This window comes from Bubalus kerabau, chromosome 9 (assembly GCF_029407905.1).
Source record: "Bubalus kerabau isolate K-KA32 ecotype Philippines breed swamp buffalo chromosome 9, PCC_UOA_SB_1v2, whole genome shotgun sequence".
Classification (NCBI taxonomy): Eukaryota; Metazoa; Chordata; class Mammalia; order Artiodactyla; family Bovidae; genus Bubalus; species Bubalus kerabau.
Genome location: NC_073632.1, coordinates 41600247 through 41624830, shown reverse-complemented (window position 1 = coordinate 41624830; position 24584 = coordinate 41600247). Strand labels below are relative to the sequence as shown.

At 37.2% G+C, this 24584-nt stretch overlaps 1 protein-coding gene across 1 annotated transcript in view; it reads left to right on the top strand.

Moving 5' to 3' along the window:
* RFX6 (regulatory factor X6) overlaps positions 1-24377 on the top strand; it is a 52440-nt gene extending 28063 nt beyond the window's left edge. Inside the window, exons 7-19 of the mRNA XM_055535101.1 lie at positions 2017-2124; positions 5592-5669; positions 5787-5900; positions 7992-8041; positions 10389-10548; positions 11702-11846; positions 13146-13255; positions 14197-14314; positions 15755-15877; positions 16689-16895; positions 18307-18819; positions 20113-20325; positions 23069-24377. Of these exons, the coding sequence (XP_055391076.1) occupies positions 2017-2124; positions 5592-5669; positions 5787-5900; positions 7992-8041; positions 10389-10548; positions 11702-11846; positions 13146-13255; positions 14197-14314; positions 15755-15877; positions 16689-16895; positions 18307-18819; positions 20113-20325; positions 23069-23244 (2115 nt within the window). The 3' untranslated portion in view covers positions 23245-24377. The remainder of the gene's footprint in view (positions 1-2016; positions 2125-5591; positions 5670-5786; positions 5901-7991; positions 8042-10388; positions 10549-11701; positions 11847-13145; positions 13256-14196; positions 14315-15754; positions 15878-16688; positions 16896-18306; positions 18820-20112; positions 20326-23068) is intronic.
* Positions 24378-24584: the final 207 nt, after the last annotated feature.

Genomic DNA, 24584 nt, shown 5'->3' with positions numbered 1-24584 from the left:
ATACCAGCTTTGTACACACTTGTTAACATATCCAGGCAAATTTAATTTTTGACTTTTTTTCTTTAGGCACTTTTCCGCCTGTTGATGTTCCATATGTGTTGCTAGCTTCTATCACAAAACTACTATTTATCAACATGAGAATTTTAAATAATAGTCAAAAGACATATACTCTGCTCCTTAATATGTGTTTCCATTGCACTCTAACATTTTTATTGGGAAATGTATTATTGTAACACATGCACACACACAGAGTTTTTAAAATAAGCCTAAGATAAAAACTCATAACCTACCTCATTGTTTAAAAGAGAAAAGTCCTCTTTGTGCCCTCACCATAATCACTTCTTGTCCCTACCAAACATTACTGCTCACAGAATTTGGTGCTAATTACTCCTTTTTCATTCATTAAAGTTTATCACTTATGAGTGTATACCGTCAATATTAAACAATGTAGTGATGATTGTACTTAGTACCACTGAACTGTATCTTTTAAAATGTTTAAAATAGTAAATATTATATATTGTTTATCATTGTCCAATTTACCACCAATGCATTATTTATTATTGTTCCTACATAAAAATGGATTCACTTTTTCTATGACTTTCTGGTTTCATTCAACATTGAGTGAGTGAAGTCACTCAGTTGTGTCCGACTCTCTGCAACCCCGTGGACTGTAGCCCACCAGGCTCCTCCGTCCATGGGATTCTCCAGGCAAGGATACTGGAGTGGGTTGCCATTTCCTTCTCCAGGGGATCTTCCCAACCCAGGGATCGAACCCAAGTCTCCCGCATTGCGGGCAGACACTTTAACCTCTGAGCCACCAGGGAAGCCCATTCAACATTAGGTTTTGTAATTCATCAATGTTAATATATGTAGGCGTTCTCCACAAACAAAACCAACAATCAGTTGTGACCTATGAGTGTGTGCCTGCATGTTCAGTCATCTGACCCTTTGCAACCCCATGGACTGTAGCCCGCTAGGCTCTTCTGTCCATGGGATTTCCTAGGCAAGAATATTGAAGTGGGTTGCCATTTCCTCCACCAGGGCATCTTCTCGACCCAGGGATCCAACCTGCATCTCCTACACCTCCTAACAGGGCTAAAGGCAGATTCTTTAACACTGAGCCATCTGGGAAGCCTTTGCTAAGGCTCTGGTTCCATCATGACTATGTATTCTTTCTCTCTATGTGTGGGTTTCTTGTAGGTACATTAGAATTGCAGTATTATATGTTACTTATTTGTCACTTTTTCTGATTTTCGGGAAACTACCAGAGGGTGCTTTGTGGCTCAGTCATGTCTGACTCTTTGCAACCATTTGGACTATAGCCCACCAGGCTCCTCTGTTCATGGGATTTTCCAGGCAGGAATATTGGAGTAGGTTGCTATTTCCTTCTCCAACCTTTGAAGGGTGCTTTCCAAAGGATTCAAAATAAAACAAGTACCTGAATTTGGCAGAGGGAGGGAGGTTGAGATGGGAAAATCCTGAGTACTAGTTTGGGAATCTGAAGAGTTAGGCTTCAATCACAATTTTACCACTAATTATCTTTGAGGCATAATAAATTAAAACTTCTTACCATCTCATTTATTTAATCCATAACTGATTTGGTAATTCATAAATGAATTTGGCAATTTCTGACCCTTTCATATTAAAGTAATTTCAGTAGCCTAAAAGTAGCTCTTTAAAACATGTCATTAACAAATGTAAACTTGTGAACTAAAATTTCTAAAAGTTGTAAAAACTGAAAAAGTGTTTAAAACTAAAATCCGAAGTAAAAGAAAAATGCCCCGACTATGAAACTATGTATGATTTGGCAACAGTAATTCTGCTGAAATATTAGTTTATCCAGGTATTTGATCTAATAAACAGTTTACTCAAACCTCCTGACTTGTTATGGTTTGAAAGATAAAGAAGAATGAAATTTTGTAGGTTTCTATATTGTTAGAATTGTATATTGTAGAATTCTCTGTCATTATCAAATAGTTGATAATGATTTATTTCTTTTCATTTTTTAAATTATAGGGTGGCTTCACTCGTAAATATTCACTTAGCTCAAAAACTGGAACACTTCTTCCAGAATTCCCCAGCGCTCAACACCTTGTGTACCAAGGATGCCTTTCTAAGGACAAGGTATCAATTAAAGATACTTCTCTATTGATTTTCTGATATGTTGGTTCCATATCTCAATTTGCTGGGAATCTCATGGCACTCGTGGGAAACAGAAATCTGCATAATCAAACATAATTGACTGATTTATAGGAGGGACAAATGTTTACTAACATCGATTCAGGACTTTCCAATTAATTATTTACCATCTCCCTGATAGTATATTATCAGAAGGTGGTAAAATAAACCTCAAAAGACTAAAGTTTATTTTTTATTTAAAACAGTATCAAGGAAGAAAATCCTAGAATGTGCCTATCATATGCAATTTCTTTCATTTTAAGTGTGATATTTTCTACTAGCACCATTTCATTTCAGTAATTAGTCATCAACCACTTCTCTAGGACAGAATTTTTTCCTATCACTGAGGGGGAGATACCTTACTCGAAGATTCCAAAGATTCTTCTCAATTATGAAACTTTGTGCTCTGTTGCAAAATTTTTTGAACGTTAAAGAAGAAACAGTTTCCTGAAATTCAGTTTATAAAATAAATTGCATTGCTTATGTAGTAAAGTCTAAAGCTAAATGCTCCCCTATTTCTAAACTTCTAGAGGCATTTTCTGGGTATCTGCTGGCTGACTAATAGCAGGATCCATTATTATATCAGAGCATAAAGATTTCTACATTCTTTTCAACTGAAGTTCATTTTCTATTAGCATTTGAGAAAGTATCTTTCAGAGTATATTTAAGTCAGTTCATATTTTTAAGGTGCAAAGACAGGTGAATATGATTAACAGTGTCCAGCTGTATTTAGTAATGGGCATTTGTAGAAACTGCAAATAAAAATGACATGCTGTTAAAAAGGTCTATTCATAGATAAGTAGAGATGCACAGTAACTTCATTCTAATTCATAATACTGACAGACTTATTTCCCAGTTAGAAACAGGCAAAATATTGAAGGTAGTTCTCAGATCCAGGCAAGCCTCCTGAAGTATGTCCACCTCCTATTATGCTCTTCTCCCATCACATTTCTCAAGGTCATCACATCATCTTTTAACCTTATGGAAATAATATGAAAGGGAGACACTTCCAGTAAATGTTAACATGTGACAATTTGTGGGGGAACTTGTGGAAATCTGTGGGACCTTGAGGAGCACAGTTCTTTGGGGGAAGGTATTGTTGGCTTTGTGGAGAGGATGGCTCCCATGCAAACATATCAAGAAGATGTTTACTGTGTAAATATACCAGGTGAGGAGGGTAGACAGAGAGAGTAACAAAGAAAAAAAGAAGTGAGGAACATGTTCCAGTAGTTTATTTCAGCCTTCTCTAACCTCCAAGGAATTCCTTATCTGTCAACTTGAAAAACTGGTCTGTAGATCATTTCTCACTCAGTATTCAAGATGCTTAAATAAGCTCTGGTTTATAAATTCATTCCCAGTGGCCCCCATCATGAGCCCCATACTTCCCTTTGTCCTTTGAGGACAGCTGGGCCCTGCCTTTTACCTTCCTAGACAGTAGCCAAGTTCCCCAGGTAACGTGTCAGTTCATAGAAAGAGGGGTGTGGCTGAAGCTGAACACTTTTAAGCACCTACTTTCTTGAGGCAGATACGATGGAGGCTGCCTAGTGAGAAGCTGACCCCAGTGAGTGGTGTTTGCTGAAGCTGAGGGACCTGCTTTTTGCCCCCATCAGAGCGTCACTCAAGACAGGTGCTACCCCCTCTCTTGCTCACTGACTTTACTAGAGCGAAGACTTGCCTCTGATTCTACCCTCTATAATGTGATGTTCTCAGGAAATTGAGCAAAATTATGTTTATAAAGACTGCAAAGTATGCTACAGTGAAAAGTTCTTACCCTAAGACTGTGTAACTATTAAATAAGCAAAGTACCAATGATAAGATTTAAATTTTTTGATGCTTTCTGTATAGAAGAAAAAAAATTGACACAAATAAATGGAAACACTTGTGAAGATAAAAGTTCACTTGTTCTTTAGTGGCTTTCAGGGGTCAAAGGGTTAATTTTTGACAACAGTTATTAATTCTTTTCTGTCATTCATGCTGTTCTTATCCTCATTTGAAACTATGTCTTGCGGCCCATCTGAAAATTGTTGCTTAAGGAAAAGAGCATATTTCATTTGCGTCAGCGGTGACATCCTGGCGGAGGTGTGTAGTCAGCTTACCTCCTTAGAGGTAGATTGGTAATTTGCATGCCATCATTATACAGCTTTACACTAAACCACAAAGATGTCTGATGTTGCTGGGCTGCAGAGATAAAGGTTGGAGAGCAAAGAATTGGAGTAGGACATCCCTGTCACCATCACCACCCTAGATACTATAAAGATAAAAATAGTTAACCGTTGTATTGTATTATGGATTACTCCAACCACTTTCACGTGTTAATTTATTTAGTCTTCATAACAACCCGATTAGATATTTACTGTTTTTATGATCTCCATTTTATAGATGAGGAAATTAAAACACATGAATGTTAAGTATTTCGACCGACATCACATAGCTACTAAGTGGCAGAGGAGAGCTAGCATTCAAATCCAGGTATCCTGCAGGCAGAGTTCACACCTCTAACATCTAAGCCTGTTCCTCTGTTCACACAGAACACACAACCTGTAACAGGTAGCAATGTTTCTAGCTTATAAAATAAAAATGTTTTGAACATGGGTGTTCCTAGTTTTCCAGAAGATTAACAAGTTCTAACCCTCTGCAAATTGTAAGATGTTTAAGATTTTCTATCTGTGGATACAAATGTATTAGTACATGTACATGTACATGTATTAGTGTATACATGGAAACAGAGAATTTTAGTAACAGACATTTAATGTTGAAATCTTTTTTGGCCAATGAGTCATTTAATATTATTAGTAATTTGAGGTAATACAGTAAGAGCTTATACTTTGCATGAGGAAAATTGTTCCACCTGCAGCACATCTTGTTTTATCTTCTTCAACACCTTATAAGTAATATGTTATTACTACTTGAAGATATAAAGCTTGGGATCAGAGACAAAGCAACCTGTGCAGAACAGTGCAGTGGAGCACACGTTCAGTGTTAGCTGACTCCACAACCGAAACTGGAAACCCCTGCACCACGCTGCCCAAGCACCTGCTTAATTAAACTGTGTGAAGAGTTCATGTATGTTATCATTTTACATTTATTTCTCCAATCAAAGGAGATTTCCTTATTAAGCAGAAAACTACAATGTCGCTTTGACTGATAGTTCCCTAAACAATCACTTTTTTCGTTTTTCTTATCACACTGTCCTGAGACTATCCATTTGCTCGCCTTTGTCCCTTCACAAGGCAATGTGCGCCTTAAAATAAGAATTACGCCTTCACCTTTGTTTCCTCAGCATTGAGCACAGTGCTTGGTACATAACAGGAATTTTAACCATGTACTTGAATATATGAACAAATGTATGCATGAACAAAATGAAGACAGCATTGAAAGGGTGCTTCTGTTAAGATTTTTCTTCCTTGATATAGGTTGATACCCTAATAATGATGTACAAAACTCACTGCCAGTGCATCTTGGACAATGCAATAAATGGGAACTTTGAGGAGGTAAGAGTAACAAAGAACGCTTTGCTGACTGTATTATATAAACATTCTTTTCTTGTTTTTCATACAAGTTCATGTTAAGGAAAAATGTTAATGTACATACTCTTTGTTCTCAACTAGATTCAGCATTTCTTATTACATTTTTGGCAAGGAATGCCTGATCATCTTCTTCCCCTGCTTGAAAACCCAGTTATAATTGACATTTTCTGTGTTTGTGACTCAATTCTTTATAAGGTAAGCTCTTTAGGATGACTTAAACATATATTTCTCATTCCATCTAAACTTTTCAATATGTTTTCAATAAACTTGTTATTTCTAGCTGGAGATGCACTATTAATTTTTTTCTGATTAGAAAGCAATCAGCTTAATAGTATGTATGTAATAGTGAATGTATTTTAATGTAAATTTATATTAAGTAAAACAAAAATCAGTTTCTGTTTACAGCTAAGAATGATTCTAAATATGACACACTTCCATAAAAACTTACATAATTTTATTAACTGTCTAAGATGTTTTCAGAATAAATAGTGGCTTTTTCACAGTATCAGAGTTTGGGGAAAAGCAGAATTAAGCACTCTTACTGGAGTAATAACTTGAAAAATCTGGAAATCTCTAATGTTAATGCATTAATGATGAATTTTGTTCTTAAGCCAAACAAGAGTCCCTAAGTGTCTATAGAAGGATCAGAAAAGATATTGAAAGCAAAGAGGAGATGGTTGGCCACAGAACCAGCCATTCAGCTGGAAAGAGGGTAAAGCTAATTCCCCCAGGAATCTGTTCCCAAGTTAGAGTAGATACAGGTCCAAGCTGAGGGAGAAAACTGTACTACAGTTTGGGTATTTTGAATTGAGTCTATCTGCATTAACCTGTTAAATTGTCATAAGGATAAACAAAAGCTTTCCTTTTAAAACATATTAATAATTTGGGTAAGCAAGAAAACCCAAGCTGGAGCCCTGTTAAGTATTTCGGAGGAAAAATCCATCTAAGTTAGTTGCTGCTATTACATTCTCAACTTTGCAGAGAAGTGAAGCAAACACTAAACAGTCCAGAAGCAACTTTGCATGTCGAGAACCGGTAGGCGGGCTTGACCTAGAATGCAGGAGCCCATATTTTCATCCTCTGTCCCATTCTTCCTTACTGCAGGATAAGAGAATGGAGGAAGTGCTGTATATTCTCTACCTTTAATTAAAGTTGAAGAAAAACAAAGGAGGGCAAGGATTGTCTCATTTCTCTGGATCAAATAAGAATATCATCATCCAGAGAGAAATGGTTCAGTTTGCACTAAGTGATTATCTGCAATGTTTAAGACATGAGAAAGTAATGGGAAAGATGAAAGCAGGTGGTTCCAAAAGTAGGTATAAGACCTGGGCTCATACACGCACATTTACCAGCAGCAAGGAAAAGCTGTTCCGACTGTCTTTCAGACCTCCAAAAAATATCCATAAAGCGTGGCTTTCCCCACTGCCAAATGGTCTATTTCTTTGCCTTCAGCACAAAAGTCCAGAGTTTAAGTACCTTTCCATACACAAAGTTTTTCCCACAGTGAGCACTGTAAAGAGAGTAGTGTATTGTAACATGAGCTTTGGCAAGACCTTCATCCCACCTCTAGAGATTGGTCAGCTTTTAGTCCTTAAAACTGTGCATAATTACCAAGGCCAGTTCACTGGTGATGAGCATACTGGGCATCTACAACAGTATGGCTTTAGTGTTTCAAATACGTGGACTACATGTGCGTTTTGCTAGTAGGCTACACAGGCCTTTGTAGACGAGTGTTTACTCTCATTTTGAAATATCTTCTGAAGCCCTCTTGGTCCTCGTCCCCAGGCTGGCCCACTCAGTTTATGAGTCAGCCCAAGGGATCCATACTATTCATAACCCTTCTGATTCCCCATCTGCTTGATTTATCCGTTTTTCCTGAGCTGGTATCAGTCAGCACTTATTTTTTCTTTCCACTTGTTCTCATCAAGATCATCCTTGATGAGAACCCATCTCACCCATGTTTAAGGTGCAGTCAGTCTAGCCCTTTCTTTTCAGTGTTCCTTATGTTCTGAAAACTAGCACTCTGTACTCAGTATATTCATGTCACCTGCTTAACTGGCATTGCAATATTTCTATAGACCCCTCCCCTTGCCTTTTACACACACACAAACACACACACACAGCTCACATATACATTCATTTTAGAGATAAAAGTACAACTTTCAGAAACGAGTTAACATATTATTCTCTGGAAAGCTCGGAATAAAAAGTAGCTGACAAAGAGTAAGTGCATCTATAGAAATATCGAGTAAGGTTTTATGTTAACTCTCTTTTGCTGTGATTAAGGTTCTTACAGATGTCCTCATTCCTGCCACAATGCAAGAAATGCCTGAAAGGTAGGTTCAGTCAATAAAATATACTTGCTTGTAAAGGGTTTAACCTCATACATTATAGTAAAGCAAAACATTCAGTAGAAATTCATTCATTTACCAGTATTATTTTCCTGCTCCTGCCTGTTTGTATTAGCTGAAGAGATGTGCCCCAATCTTTATATTCAAACCTCAGTGAACAAAATTGATGGGACAATCCTGAAATCCCTTTGAGAGCTGCCCAAGTGAAAAATAAATATTTAAGTATAGTTGACCTTTAAGATACTTGAGGAAGTTCTTCAATGGAAACTGGCTAGAGGGAGATAAATGGGATAATTTGTGGAAAATATCCACAATAATAAAAACATAAGGAAAATTGTTTTATATTTATTATACTTTAGTCTTAATTTTGAAAATCAGAAAGGAACATAATGGAATTATTACTTTCTTTTTAACAAAGGAGTAAGATCTCAAATGGAAATGATGCTTGAAGATTTTTCACAAAGTCTTTTCTGATGTAAGAACAATAGAAACTTGAAACAAAGCCAATTTAAAAAACGATAAATTCTAATAAAGTAATGAAATTTATTTTAGTATTTGGGGATACAAATATACATAGGCAGGGATAATAGGTTCTCAATAAATACATGATGATTGATAAAACAATCTTTATTTTTTATTTACCTTTTCCTCTAGACTGGTTTGTTTATTTAAATAGTAGTTGGTCTGTCAATAGTTTCTTGTAATTATTGATATACAGTCTTTAAACATCTAATCTGAGCTCTGAATTAGGTAGACAACACTTCTGTGTCACAGCAAAATGGCTATGCTTACATAGTGACAGGCATTCAGTCATGGCTATGTGTGCTGTGCTCAGCCGCTGAGCCGTGTCCAATGCGACCGCATGGACTGTAGCCTCCTAGGCTCCATGGGATTTTCCCAGCAAGAATACTGGAATGGGTTGCCATTTCCTTTTCCAGGGGATCTTCCTGATCCAGGGATCGAACCTAAGCCTCCTGCATCTACTGCACTGGCAGGCAGATCTTGTACCACTGAGCCACCTAGGAAGCCATTCAGCCATGTAGCTAACAAGTAGTAACAGCTGAATTTTATTAAACACAGTGTGGGCGTTTAATCTTACCCAAATTATTTCACTTAATTCCTACAACCAACCTGAAAAGTACTATTTCTATATTTATCTCTTAAGTATGCAAGTAGTTTGTATTCATTTAGAAAATGAAAAACATGCATAAGTGCATTTAAAAAATCACTGATAATCTTAGATTTTTAATGTCAGGTTATTATCTCACAAACTTTTTTCTAGGAATGTTAAAAAATGGAATTATAGTACACATACTATTGCAGTATACTGTGAAAATCTTCCCATATCAACAAATACAGATGAGCATTTTTTAAATGATTGGATAGACATCCAGCATCTGAAAAATACTATATTTAATCAATTCCTTTTCATTGAACAATTGGATTTTTTTTGAAAAACAACTTGTTACACTATTCCAAACTGTTATGATCCCAAATTCACAAAGAGGAACCTGGGAGTACAAAGAAGTTAATTTATTTGCCCAAATTAGTAGGAAGCAGAACCTAGATTTTAATTAAGGTCTGTTTAACTCTAAACTCTGCCTATTTTTATTCCTTTACCATGTCACTGCTCCCCAACATATGCCCTATCCTAAATATATTTAGATCAGTTTCATTACAATGTCATATGTAGGTTGTTGACTGACATAAATTTTTGTATATTCTCATAATATATATATGCAACCAACATTTGCAATTTTCTAAATGAGGTCCTATAATTTGTGGTAATTTATTCTATAGTTATATTTGAATTATAGGAATTATTGGGAATTTGAAATATAGGAATCATGTAGAATTATAGGAATATGTTACTAGAAACAAATATTAAATACCTGAAATGCATTGTGATCCCTTTGCATGTCTCTCAAGAAGCCAAGATATGTACAATCAAGTGCACACTTACCTTTTCCCAGAACTGTTTTACAGAAGATGATTGAATTATCAATATTAATGATAAAGTATATCTTTATTGATCACTTTCTGCCTGCCAAGTTTTAACCCAAACACTTTCCATGAATCATTTCATGTAGTCCTCATTATAATCCTGTGACATGAATACTATTCTTATTCCCATTTAACAGATGAGGAAATTAGAGTTTCAGGAGATTGAGTATTTTGATCAAGATGATAAATGGCAGACCTAGGCTGACTTCAGTCATGTTCTTAGAATCACAGAATAATACCACACCTCTATCAAACTGCATTTATTTAATGCATTGTGAACTATTTAGTATTTAATACAGAGGTTTTTGTTCTTTGGGAATTTTTATAGCTTATTAGCAGACATAAGAAATTTTGCTAAGAATTGGGAACAATGGGTTGTTTCATCCTTGGAAAATTTGCCAGAAGCTCTAACTGACAAGAAAATACCTATTGTGAGAAGATTTGTATCATCTCTGAAACGGCAAACATCTTTCTTACATCTTGCACAGGTACGTCAGTCAGCCAAGCGTATCAGAGTCACCAAATCAAAATTAAATCATTTGTTAGCAAAGACTGAGAAACTTTCAGAGACTGAGGACAAAGTAGACAGCAATTAAATCCAATGTGAGATCCTAGAATGAATGCTAGAACAGAGAAAGGACATTAGTGGGAAAATTGATGAAATTTGAATTATGTCTGTAGTTTAGTTATTAGTATTGTACTCACCTTGGTTTTCTGATTTTGGTAATATACAATGGTAATGTAAAATAATGACATAAGGAGAAGCTGGGTAGAGAGTATATGGAAATACTCTACACTATTTTTTGCAACTTTTTTGTAAATTTAAAATTATTTTAAAATAGAAAGTAAAAAGAAAAAAACCTTTTGAATGTAATGTAAAATTTAAAACTCTTATTTGCCACATGAATTCTATTAATAAATAAATCCAATGAATAAAATTAATAGATTGTGGGGAATGAGCGCATCTGATATTTTGAAACCCACAACACACTTTAAGTGAAAGAAAGTGAAGTCGCTCAGTCATGTCTGACTCTTTGCGACCCCATGGACTGTAGCCTACCAGGCTCCCCTGTCCATGGGATTTTCCAGGCAAGAGTACTGGAGTGGGGTGCCATTTCGTTCTCCAGAGGATCTTCCTGACCCAGGGATCAAACCCAGGTCTCCCACATTGTAAGCAAATGCTTTACCATCTGAGCCACCAGGGAAGTCACTTTAAACTACTTCTAATTTAGTTCTCTTAAATAGGAGGAAAAAGTAATTCCTAAATTAGAGTTATGTGTTTGTATATTGTTAAAGTATACTTCCCCTCTCCTCAAATTTTCCTTTGCTTTATGAAGGTCATCAACCTCTGAAATTTTGAAAGACTTGCTTAGGATAGTTTCAGATAAGAAATATAACATTGTGAAACTCTTTATTTTATGACCATAGATTAAAAAATATATATTTTCTTATTCCAAAAATAGTTTTCAAACCTTTAACAGAGATGACCATGAGTCTCAGCTACTGCTTTTAGTTTTAAAATAAGAAATGAGTTATTTAGGATACATTTCTCTCAGAGAATTGTTTCTCTAGAAGCTAAATTTTTATTTAGATGGAAGATCAATGATGTAATTTAGTATCCTTTTTACTTTCTTTATGCAGATTGCCAGACCAGCTCTCTTTGACCAGCATGTTGTGAATTCTATGGTATCTGATATTGAAAAGGTTGACTTGAATAGCATCGGATCTCAGGCCCTTCTCACGATCTCCGGCAGCACAGACACTGAATCTGATATCTACACTGAATGTAAGCCTTCTCTCTGTATTTAGAGCAGGGTCTCTCCATCTCAGTGCTATCCATATCTTAGACTGGATAACTGTTTGATGGGGCAGGGCAGGGACTGTCTTGTGTATAGAAGGATGTTTAGCAGCATCCCTGGGCACTATCCCCTACATGCCAGTAGCGGCCACCCCAAGTTTTGACAACCAAATATGTCTCCAGACATTCCCAAGTGTCCCCTTGGACTACAAAATCATTGAGAAATCTTGGTTTATAGAAATACTTTTAATTTGAAAAAATTGTTCTCTATTTTAAAACAGTTGTACTTACTGATTGTGAAAAACCTGGAAAATATAGAAAATGTTAAGAGGAAAATAAAAGCCATCTATAATCTCATTGTCTAGAAATAACCCAAATAGAAAAAAACCTAGGAATAATCAAAATGGTTTTGAGTTTTCTTCCAGTTTTATATTACATGCATATGCATTTCCATGTTTTCCACTCTTGGCATCATCTGGGGTACAATGCATATCAAAATGGTATCTCAATGCAATCATGTTTTACAAAGCAGACGTGCCCTGCTTAGGTTTGGACAGCCTGACATTTACCAAGCCAGTATATGTGACTACACAGCCAAGCTCCATTTCCCAGGGATAACAACCAACTGTTTTTCCTACCATTTTTCTCTGAAAACACCAAAAAAATGCAGCCTCCTATAGGCTATAACTCACTGCTCTCTTGGGACAGGCCAACCTTAGTCCTGCTTTCTGTTTCCTAACAAAATTATATTACCCTTTGGGATTCAGTAAACCTCAAACTGTTTAATAAAATGATAGTCTTAAACTGCCCCTTTAACTTTTACATGATAAAAGATTATTCATTTAAGTGGCTCATTTCTGCAGGGCAGAATTTAATTTTTGCTAAAGATAAAGGGTATTTTAGAAAGCAGGAAATCAACAAGTCTAGCTTAGTTCATTCATTAACTTTCAACTAATCCATTGCATTTAATGAAAGCATTGCATTCAAAATGAATTATCATCTCTATTGACAACTTATTCCTCCCTAGTGTGTAATATATAAACCTGCATTTCAGTATATACCAAGACATATACACTTGTGACTAAAATTTTGAAGAGTCAAGAACTAAGGACTTTTTGTTAGTTTCCAGGATATGAAATTCATTTCTTTAACACATTTAATTTAATCTACCTGTCTTTCCCTTTTATACTATAAAGTTACCAGTTATTCTAGTTTTAGGTTTTATCTCAGGTTCAAAATAGAATACAATATTAGGCTTTCTTTTTTTTTTTTCTTTTTCCATGGTAGATGATTCTATCACAGTGTTTCAAGAACTGAAAGATCTCCTTAAGAAGAATGCCACTGTGGAGGCTTTCATTGAATGGTTGGATACTGTGGTGGAGCAGAGAGTTATTAAGGTATTTTTCAGATATATTCAGAAAATAAGATTTTGTTAATAGCAAATGCTAAACTGGCTATAATTTCTTGAGTGGTGGGGAGTGGTGATAGGATATGTGTAATAATGCTTTGAAAAGCTTTTGAAACCCTACCAATAAGGTAAGTCAAATATCAAAATTAGAAATACGGCAGATTTGAGAGCATTGGACATGAATTGGATTTTATTTATTGTTTTCTGACAGACTACATGCTACTGTGCCTTCGCTATCAGTCAATAAGTTTACAACTGAGTAACATCAGTAGTGAAAGATAAAACTGGAAAGATCTGGCCCTTTTCTTAAAAAGCATGGTTTCATAAAAGGTGACAGAAGATATAGTTTTAAGTAATTTGCATTTTTTAATTCCAGGAGCTCAGTATTTTGTGTTTTGTATGTGGTTTCTTCAACTCTTTCAGTTAACCTTCAAGTCATCCATCACACAAGGCCATAAGAACAAATATATCCATCACCAATTGGTGTTAACCATTCCATATCAAGGAAACTAGTTATAGTGAGGAACCTTTTTTTTCTTCTGGAAGGAAAACAGATTAACATTCAGGACCAGAGAAGTCAGTTAATCATTCACAGAAATATATAACCCTTTCTTCATACTTTGCTTCTGCTCTTTTTAAAGCTCTGTCAAAGGAAAATTGAGAGAAAATATTTTGTAAATTATTTCATTTTGTTGTCCAATTCTGTTAGGTAACAAAAACATACACAATAAAGATCTATGAACCTGAGAAATGACAGCAAAGACAGATGGAAATTAAAATCCCCGGACAGATCATTTTATTTGATGACATAAAAGGCATGCTATGCCATCTGTCCATCTGTCAGTTTATCTACCTCTTGATCTTATATACGAAGCATGTAATGATGAGATAAGAGATTTTATATTTTCATTTTTGTTGCTTTACTTATAGACCAGCAAGCAAAATGGGAGATCATTAAAGAAGAGGGCTCAAGACTTCCTGCTGAAGTGGAGCTTTTTTGGTGCTCGAGTAATGCATAATCTCACCTTGAACAATGCATCCAGTTTTGGTATCTTATGTGCTTTATAAAACTCTTCTTAGATGAATTACATCATTCATTCCTCAGTCACATTTCCTATCAATTATTAAACGTGTGGCACTGTCACTTCTCCAATCTGACTATTAAACCAGTGGACAATGATTGTTATTAGCCTGGGTATTAGAGTCAGACCACTTGCAGAGTTAAATCCTTACACTCCTTTTCTTTGAGTTTGCTTTTACCCAAGCTAACCTGCTCATTGTAGAAATGGGAGAATACTTCTTTCATTGGGTTACATGGGCAGTTGAGTGAGGTGATGTATATAAAAATACATTGCCAGCAGTTGGCATACACAGTAAATAGCTGTAACCATTACGTTCCATCAGTGCTAGGATAAATTCCCTTTGTTAAACAAGCAAATAAACAATAATCCATACATTACTTTCCAAAGGCACTATTCATTACAGTATGGTAAATGTCTGCATCTTTTCCAGGAACCCACATAGCTGTATTCCAAGAGTCAAAGAGCTGATTAGAAGACATGCTATCATATGTTTCTGAACCATCTTTCCTGATCCATATGACTTATGAAAAAATTGACTCAAGTTACCTTATTTAAAAGTTGAAGACTTTCTTTTTCCTAAAATTTCTCAGGTTCTTTGTTGGTAGTTGTAATGCTATCTACTGGACAGTACTTCTGTACTTTGTAATTGCATTTTGCAAAATCTTCACATATAAAATAGGTTATAATTAAGTAAATTGTCATTTAACTTCCAACAGAATTAGATTAAATTAGTGAACCTGTATTGAGGCATGAACAAAACATATTGTCTATTGTCTGAAATTTGTTGCTTATGCTTAAGGTTTCTTAAATTATATAATACTTAATCCTGACTTTATTATGAAAAAAGACTCTTGGGAAATCTGTTGAATAAAAGTTTAAGGTTTTCCAGGATATCTTCCACATGAAAATTACTTTTTCTTTTTTTTAATGAAAGAACATTTTGTTTCAGGAGAAAAAGACATCTTCTCACTTGATACTTTTTTCAACCATGTTGGCTATTGTCTAATTATTTAGTCCAAAGTAAACAGAAATAGAGGAGAGTAGAGCTCATTCTCCCTGGGTTAAAGCTTATCACACTCCAATGTATGCCCTCTTAAAGCATAAAGCATGTCTCACTTTCATCCGTATTTTCCTTTGATGTAATTAGTGGCCAAAGAGCTGGCAGGACAGTACACACAGGGAGCTGGGCAGGCGGTTCACAAAAAGATTAGAGACCCAAGTTAAGCATGTTGGTCTTAGCAGGTCATTTAAAGTCCAACAAGTATTTGTTTATTTCAGTTGCTCCTTGTAAAGTGCTGCGAGATGGTCACAAAGATAACGTGACGTCTCTCTTTTTTCTCTCCGTCTCTTTCTTTCCCTTATTTCATCTTGCAATGCCCTCTGCTCATTCCTCACCCATAAACAAGGTTCTTTCCATTTGATCCGAATGCTTCTTGATGAATACATTCTGCTCGCCATGGAGACCCAGTTTAATAATGACAAAGAGCAGGAGTTACAGAATTTATTGGACAAGTATATGAAGAATTCAGGTAATTTAAAATGTACATCTTATTTTGCATCTTTCTTTGTGGAAACCTAATTTCAGGAATTTGTAAGCACACCTGTTAAGTGGATTGATAGTAGACTCAGATTTTTCCCCACCAAATTGTCACTACTGAAACAGGATACTAACACTAAGAGAGCCCTATTTCGTCTTTCCTCCATTGGTACATAGAGTAGTCAAGTAGTCAACTGGAAACTCTGAAGAATAAAATCGATATTCTTAACTTCTGAGAACTTAGATAAAATTGGAGAAATGACTGTAACACAAAAATAACTGTAATTCAAGATAACATGTCTTATAAATGGTGCAGAGATGAGTTCTTTAGGGATTTAGAGAGGGAAGGAAAGTCATCTATTTGGCATGTGATGATTTGCATTTTGAAGGCTATTCACTATAGAGTGGACTATTTAGTGCCCCTAAGAAAACACCTGGATGGCTGGATGGCATCACTGATACAACAGACATGAACTTGAGCAAACTTTGGGAGATGGTGAGGGACAGCAAGGCTTGGCATGCTGCAGTCCATGGGGTCACAAAGAGTTGAACATGACTGGGCGACTGAACAAAAACAACAAGAAAATACCTATACCCACAAGTATATGGTTAGCAAAGCCCAGCACCTCTGCCAAGACCAAAGGTCTGCCTGTCTTATTTCCCATGGAAAACATTTCTCAAAAATTTCCAGATTTATGACACAGCCCTGGAACATTTACAATGTGTTTTGTTTTTCACTTGGGCTTATCTACTAGGAATGTGGCAATGATGTTAGCTTTCGTATTTTAAAAAAAACTTTCCAGATGCAAGTAAAGCTGCCTTCACTGCTTCTCCGAGTTCATGCTTTCTGGCCAACCGTAATAAAGGGAGCACTGTTCCCAGTGATACTGTGAAGAATGAAAGCCATGTGGAGACAACGTATCTTCCTCTGTCATCTAGTCAACCTGGAGGCTTAACCTCTGCTCTGCACCCGTTCCCTGCTGGGAATACAGACAACATGCCGCTTCCAGGTAGGCTGTGAGACAACCAAGAACATCACTTAGGCTTCAGTATGTCTCACAGGAACCTATTCCTTTGTTTTCTTAAAGCTAATAACCTCCAGGTGTTCCAAGAATAAAAAGGCTTATCTCCGATGACTTCTAATAAAGCTTTATAATATTTTTTGATTTTCAACATTTGTCATTCATATTTTTATCAACACCATTTTAAAGATAGACATCACACTTTAACATACTCTTCTGGTTATATCAGAAGTCCAAATACTTGGTTATTCTCACTTGGTGGAAGAAAGAAATAGATTAGGTGTCCACAAAATCCTTAAGATGCTTTGAAAGTCAAAAAATATGAGCTACTTACTTATTTATGGATTTTGAGGAGACTTTGTTTGTCCTCCATTATAAAATAGATTGAGGGGACCTGCAACTAAGATGTGATGCAGCCAAATAAATAAAAAAATTTTTTTTTAAGATTCAGCTATTTTAGGATAACCATCACAAAAATTTTTCTCTTTGGTCTGTGGTTCCCTGTTGGTCTGAATGTTTATGGCTTAAACTAGCTACTAGATAATACTTTAAATCCACTTATTGCCTTATGTCTTCCTTGAAATCCTTCTATATACCTTATTTGTTGGACACACAGAATTTTAACCCTGGAAGGACCTTAAAGTTCAGGGGCCTAATTCCAACAATGGAAAGCTAGGGGCCCAGGGATTTGGTAGCTTTCATAACTCATTGCTCATCAGTGGGGTTTGCATGGAGTTTTGAATTGGCTGCTTTGAAGCCATGGTCTTTTTGACATTATTGTGTTTTTCTTTCACACTATACATTGGCTTCCCAGGTGACATTAGAGGTAAAGAACCTGCCTGCCAGTGCAGGAGAGAGTTGCAGGTTCGATCCCTGGGTTGGGAAGATACCCTGGAGGAGGGCATGGCAATCCACTCCAGTATTCTTGCCTGGAGAAGAATATCATGGACAGAGGAGCCTGGTGGGCTATAGTTTATAGGGTCACAAAGAGTTGGACATGACTGAAGCGATGAGATCTACAATGTCCCTTCTATACATCAAACCATTTAGCATTCAGTGCGTTTTTTTAATTACAGAGAAAGGTAAACAGCAGACCCTTTGCCCTTCCCAAGCTTGAGCTCTAATCATCTTTATACAGATGGAAGGATGAAGCCATCCCAGGCTCTTCTCCATGGTCAGTAACTCCAAAAGTTGCCACTGTTGTGAAATACATACATGTTACAATGATATTTTTAAGCCTAGAGTTTTGTTGTTTCCCCAGTCCTGTTATTTTTGGAGGTTAGAAATGATCTAAGTTGGAAAAAAGATATATTAATAAATCTTTTGCATAATTTTAAATGTTGTGAGCCCATCTGTTTTTAATCTGCCACTAGTGAATGCTCCGGCAACTTTTTTCCAGGTCAAATGGAGCTTTCCCAGAGTTCTGGACATCTGATGACACCACCTATTTCTCCAGCTATGGCGAGCCGAGGAAGTGTCATTAACCAGGGGCCAATGGCAGGGAGGCCCCCGAGCGTGGGCCCAGTACTGTCAGCCCCATCACACTGCTCAGCATACTCAGAGCCTATTTATCCGACTTTCCCTCAAGCCAGCCATGACTTTTATGGGACCAACTCTAACTATCAGACTGTGTTTAGGACACAGCCTCACACCCCATCAGGACTCTATCCTCATCGCCCGGAGCATGGTCGATGCATGGTCTGGAGTGACCAGCAGCTTTCTAGAGACTTCTTCAGTGGCAGCTGTGCTGGGTCCCCATATAATTCTCGGCCACCTTCCAGCTATGGACCATCCCCACATGGCCAAGATCCACATAGTCTGCAGTTTTTAAATACAGGAGGCTTCAATTTCCTGAGCAATGCAGGGGCTGCCAGCTGCCAAGGAGCAACGTTGCCTCCTAATTCACCTAATGGTATTGAAATTTTTAAAGAATTTTTCCTTTCCTGAGATGACAGTTAGGCCAAACCAGACATTGAGTTCCACCTCTGGTGAACAGCACGTCATCCTGTGTAGAACTTCCTCAAGATCGTGGAATCTTAGACATTTGGAGCTAATTTCAGCCATGTACAAGCATATCCCTGGGCTTCCTGGGGAGCTCAGCTGGTAAAGAATCCACCTGCAATGCAGGAGACCCCAGTTCAATTCCTGAGTCAGCAAGTTCCCCTGGAGAAGGGATAGGCTGCCCACTCCAGTATTCTTGAGCTTCCCTGGTGACTTAGATGGTAAAGAATCTGCCTGCAATGCAGATTCTGCATTTGCAGAATCTGGGTTTGATACCTGGGTTGGGAATATCCCCTGGAAGAGGGCATGGCAACTCACTCCAGTATTCTTGCCTGGAGAATCCCCATGGACAGAGGAGCCTGGCAGGCTACAGTCTATGGGGGTCACAAAGAGCCAGACACGACTGAGTGAGTAAGCACAGCACAACACAAACATATCCCGAATTCTTGTGGCTTGATTACAGTTGTCCTTCTAAATGCCACACAGGGTGAAAACATTGTCAAACCATATGTTAGCCCCAGAGAAGAACGTTATGTTCTTTGAAGATATTTTTAGTGAATAATGTTTCTTCCAGAGAGCTAGCAGCAGATCTTCAAGATTAGGACCCAGACAGTGCTTCCTGTTGGGCTGGTAAAACACGTAAAGCTCTGTGGACTTATTCAGCCACCAAAGTGACTGCTCTGTTGCTCCTCTCCTCAGCAAAGACCAGTCCTCCTCCCAGAAACATCAATCCGTAAATAAAACTGGTACTTGATAAGTAATCTTTGTGAAAGGCTAATAGTGCTTTTTTTCTTCATAGGCATCATAAGATCTTATTAATTTAGAGAAGGGAAATATGAGAGAGGTATAGTCTTATATCTCAAAATTAATAATATGATAACTCCTATGTATTTTAAAAACAAAAAACAACAAGTGAACCATATCCATGGGTTTGGGTGGACTCCGGGAGTTTGTGATGGACACGGAGGCCTGGCGTGCTCTGGTTCATGGGGTTGCAAAGAGTCGGACACGACTGAGTGACTGAACTGAACTGAACTATATCCATATATAAGCACATCCAACTGTATTGTAAATGTTGATGTCAATGTAGTATTTACAGTAGGGTATCTTGAGGGATCTCTCCTATTACCTTGTTCTTTCATTTTTCTTCCTGAATATTATTTGCGATAAGTAAACTCTACTTTCTCAACACTTTCTGTCATAGGGTACTATGGGAGCAACGTCAACTACCCAGAGTCTCATAGACTTGGATCGATGGTGAATCAACACGTTTCCGTCATCAGCAGTGTGCGCTCCCTGCCTCCATATGGTGACATTCATGATCCGCTCAACATTTTAGATGATGGTAGCAGAAAGCAGACCAGCTCCTTTTATGCAGACACACCACCTTCTGTTGCATGTCGAACTCCTGTAGTAGGTAAATTAATAGTTTTTGAAAATATTTTAAAAATGTTGTTAACCTCAGGTATACAGTATTAACTGGGCACTCATGTTCCCACCTTTGGTTTATCAGTTTAGATCTGAAGTTATATTTTTGAATCTGTTAGGAACAGTCTTACCATTTTTCAATTTATATGTCACCATGCAACCTACTGCTAGATCTGTTATTCTTTCCAAAAAGAATCTGGCATCTAATTTTGTATGAAAATATTTCATATAACCTATCAAAAGTAGTCTAAAAAACTGTAAGGGCAATAATGATATCTTTTTCTCACTTTTTCTTATTCGCCGTTGAAAGCAGGGCCAGTGACAAGAGCTGTCTTTGGACACCATAATCTCCATCAGTATCATAAAACCACTCCAGGTTTTTAAAAATGGTGACTTGTGAGGAAGGTTACTATCACTTTCTCATTTGTAAATAAAATGTGATTAGAAAACCTGTAGAAAATGTTGTTTTCTTAGTCTATAATGTACATTTTAAGTAAAAATGAGCAAAACTGTATGTTTTCCCTGAAGTCCCCTAGCATCTTATTCCAACAAAGTTGCTGTCCCTGAGAAAATACCACGACTTTTACTAGATGATTCGCCAGCCCCCAGCAAAGTGTCGGCCATGGAGTAGGATCTCCATAAAGCAGTGAAATGAAAAAAGGGAACAAAAAAAGGCATAGATTTAGTCTCTAAACCTGCTAATAATGTAACACAGGCAAAGTATATATCCATGTAAGTATCAGGGCAGGTACAGTGTTAATGTTTATATGAGATGATTGAAATCTTCCAATGGAATTGATTTCAGATTAGCATCAAGTAGAGAAGGAAATGGCAACCCACTCCAGTGTTCTTACCTGGAGAATCCCAGGGACGGGGGAGCCTGGTGGGCTGCCGTCTATGGGGTCGCACAGAGTCGGACACGACTGAAGCGACTTAGCAGCAGCAGCAGAGGGTATCAACACCCAAAGAGAGCATAAGGGAAAACGGAATAAAGTCCATTCTCCTCTCTCAGTGTGTTTTTCCAGTAATTCAATAGGAAGCACTTCTTCCCTTCCTATGACCATTACAGATGCTCCTGAGCAGAGTCTGCCAGCTCATCTCATGCTATCTGCATATGGTCGTTGCTTCTGTGTTACTCTAATGAAGCAGAAAATTCCACTTCAGGAAGTTTCCTTGCTGTGAGACTAAAATGGACCGTGTTGCTGTTGTTACTATTAGTTCTGTTTACTTATAGAGATAGTAGACACCTTGATGGAACATAGTTTGGATATAGGAGAGACTCTAAGCTTTAGTTGTCTGAGCTAGCTTATAAGTGAATTGCAAAGAAGACTTCAAGGTGAAAAGAGGGAAGAGAGTAAGCTGAGTGAGTACCACAAGGAGTGTGTGTGTGTGCGTGCTCAGTTGCTCAATCGTGTCTGACTCTTTGTGACCCCATGGACTGTAGCCCACCAGGCTCCTCTGTCCATGGTGTTTTCCAGGCAAGAGTACTAGAGAGGGTTGCCATTTCCTTCTCCAGGAGATCTTCCCCACTGAGGGATTGAACCTGAGTCTCCTGCACTGGCAGGCTGTTCCTTTACCACTGAGCCACCTGGGAAGCACCACAAGGGAGTTAGGACCTATAGTTAAATGTCCTTAGTTATGAACCTGCTTCTTAGTGACAGAGATGATGGTACTTAGAAAAAGAAGAAAAACAGTACTAAGAAAGCAGCAACCAAAAATGCAGGAAATGTAGTGCTGGTGAGCCAGTTAGTGAACAATTTTGAGAACCTACTGTGATGCGCCAATCCTCATTTTAGGTGTGCAGTTACGGCAGTGATCAGGTCAGAGTTCCTGCTTGTAAGAAGTCTACATTCTAGTAGGGAAAGATCAAGCAATGAAAATATTTTTTAAACGCATTAAAAAAGATAATTTCAGATACTCTCAGGTCAATTAAATACTAAGGTAAAATGACAGACAGTAATGGATGAGCTGTTTTAGCTAAAATAGTTGGGAAAGGAATCCTGAGGCAGAAACATTTGAGTTGAAAGCTGAATGATAAGAAGGAGGAAATGTGAAAATCTGATGGTGCAAGTTCTAGGCAGAAGGAATGGCAAATTGCATAGCCTCTGAAATGAGAATTCTTTGGCTTCAATGGATAGAAAGAGGGCTCATGTGTTTTGAGCATGGTGAATGAAGAGAGGGGAGTAAAATAAATCAGAAGACAGAGGCCAGTTCACCTAGGGTATTATGAACTAGAGCAAGGAGCTTGGATTTTGTTCTAAGAGTAATGGAAAGTCCTTGTAGCATTTGAGAAGAGAGACAATTTGATGTCCACTTTGGCAAGATTATCCTAGCCACTCTCTACAGGGTAAAAAGTGAAGCAAACAAAGGCGAGAGTCCTGAGACTAGTTAGGAGGCCTCTGTGTTAGTCCAGGTAAAGAGAAGATGGAGGTTTGAACTCCAATTGTGGAGATGCAGATGGAAAGAGGAAGTAGACTGGGGGAATATTTTGATGATAAAGTTGTCTGAATTTATGTTTGAAATTGAGTTTTCTTTGTGAAAGATGTTGAAGAAGGAAAATGCAAGGGGGGAAATAGAAAAGATAAGAATTGCTCTGAGAAACCATACACACTCAAATTTAGTACAAATATATATGCTAAATGCACAAGTAAGTATGAAGGCTTAAAGTGAGTGGCACGGAAGAAAGAAAATGTCCATCTTTTTTCAATTGCTAATTATATTTTCCCTTACAGCATCCAGCCTGCAAACCCCAATTCCTTCCTCCTCCTCCCAGTGTATGTATGGAACTTCCAATCAATATCCAGCTCAAGAACCCCTGGACTCCCATGGAGCAAATGGAAGAGAAATGGTGTCCTCTCTACCACCAATCAACACTGTGTTCATGGGAACAGCGGCTGGAGGCACTTAAAGCAACAGTGTTGGGTGGGGTGTGAAACTAAAAAATCTCTACCATTCACATCCTATCTACTCAGACTGCCATCAGAGAAAGAAAATGGACTATCCAGTGGCAGGATATTGTTTTTCAGGTCACTGGTATAAAACTATGGACAACTCCATAGTGAATGGAAATACTTGTGGAATTTGCCTTGCAAACAATTTGTTTAGAATGTATGTGGTCCCATTATTAATTATAGCATCAAACATTATCAAATGAACCAGTGGAGGTTTGAAGATGCAGACATTTCAACCATGAAGATTTAATATTTCTCTTCTTAATTTATTGAAAATCTGTGTGCTGTTTCATTTTTGGTTTTATAAAAAGAGAAACATTTATTTAATGCTTTTAAAATACTTTTAATTTATTAGGATCGCAGAATCATTGTTTACTATCCCTTATTTGACAACAGTCAAATGTGTATGGCTACCTCCTATGGAAATGTTTACAGGATCAAGACTTAGTTCCATTCAGCCTCAACCAAAGATGCTTGACTTTCAATTCCTGTGCATTAGTATGATGATTTATGTTACATAGCAGTATTCCAATTCTATGTAACTGAAAGGAGATTAAAAATGCTTTCCTTCTTTATTTAAAAAAGATAGGAAGAAATAAAGTATAGAAATATTTTTAAAGGCTTGGTTGCTCTCAGGGCTGGTACTATTTCTAAAGAATTCTTGGGATTTGCAGGCAAAGTTCCTTGGTATATCAAATTAAAAACAGTAATTCTAGAATATTTGCATATCAGATCCATGCATATAAATACAAAGAAATTGTGACTTGTAGACTGTTTGAACATCTACAGATATGGAAGCAGTCTTTGAGTACTTTGCTTAGAAACTGAGAGTGAATGAGTATTTAAGGATCATCTAGATGCAAAAACAAACACAGAAATGAAGAATTCATTAAGTATAAACCAATGCAATTTGATACACCATTTATCTAGCTGAATCTTTTCATGTGTCTTAACTGGAAAAGTCTGTTGTTAAGACTCGTGGCCTATAGTAACGCGAAACTTCTATCAACTTTACAGGTATTTCCTATAATCTTATGACAGGTGTTCTATTATTTTTATTAAGCATAGGGTTATACTGTAAGTCCTAGGTACATCATTACAAAAGGATCTGTAAGCCCTAAACACCCATTTTACATCATGATGTAATCTGGTAAAGACCAACTGTGGAATTGTTTTCAGCAAGCAATAAACAATTATCTGTGGACTTGTTGGGGTGTTGCTACCATTTGCTAGTATGTAGTTATGAGCTAGTTAATTAGCAGAAATATTTTGCAACAATAACAAATCATGAGAAATC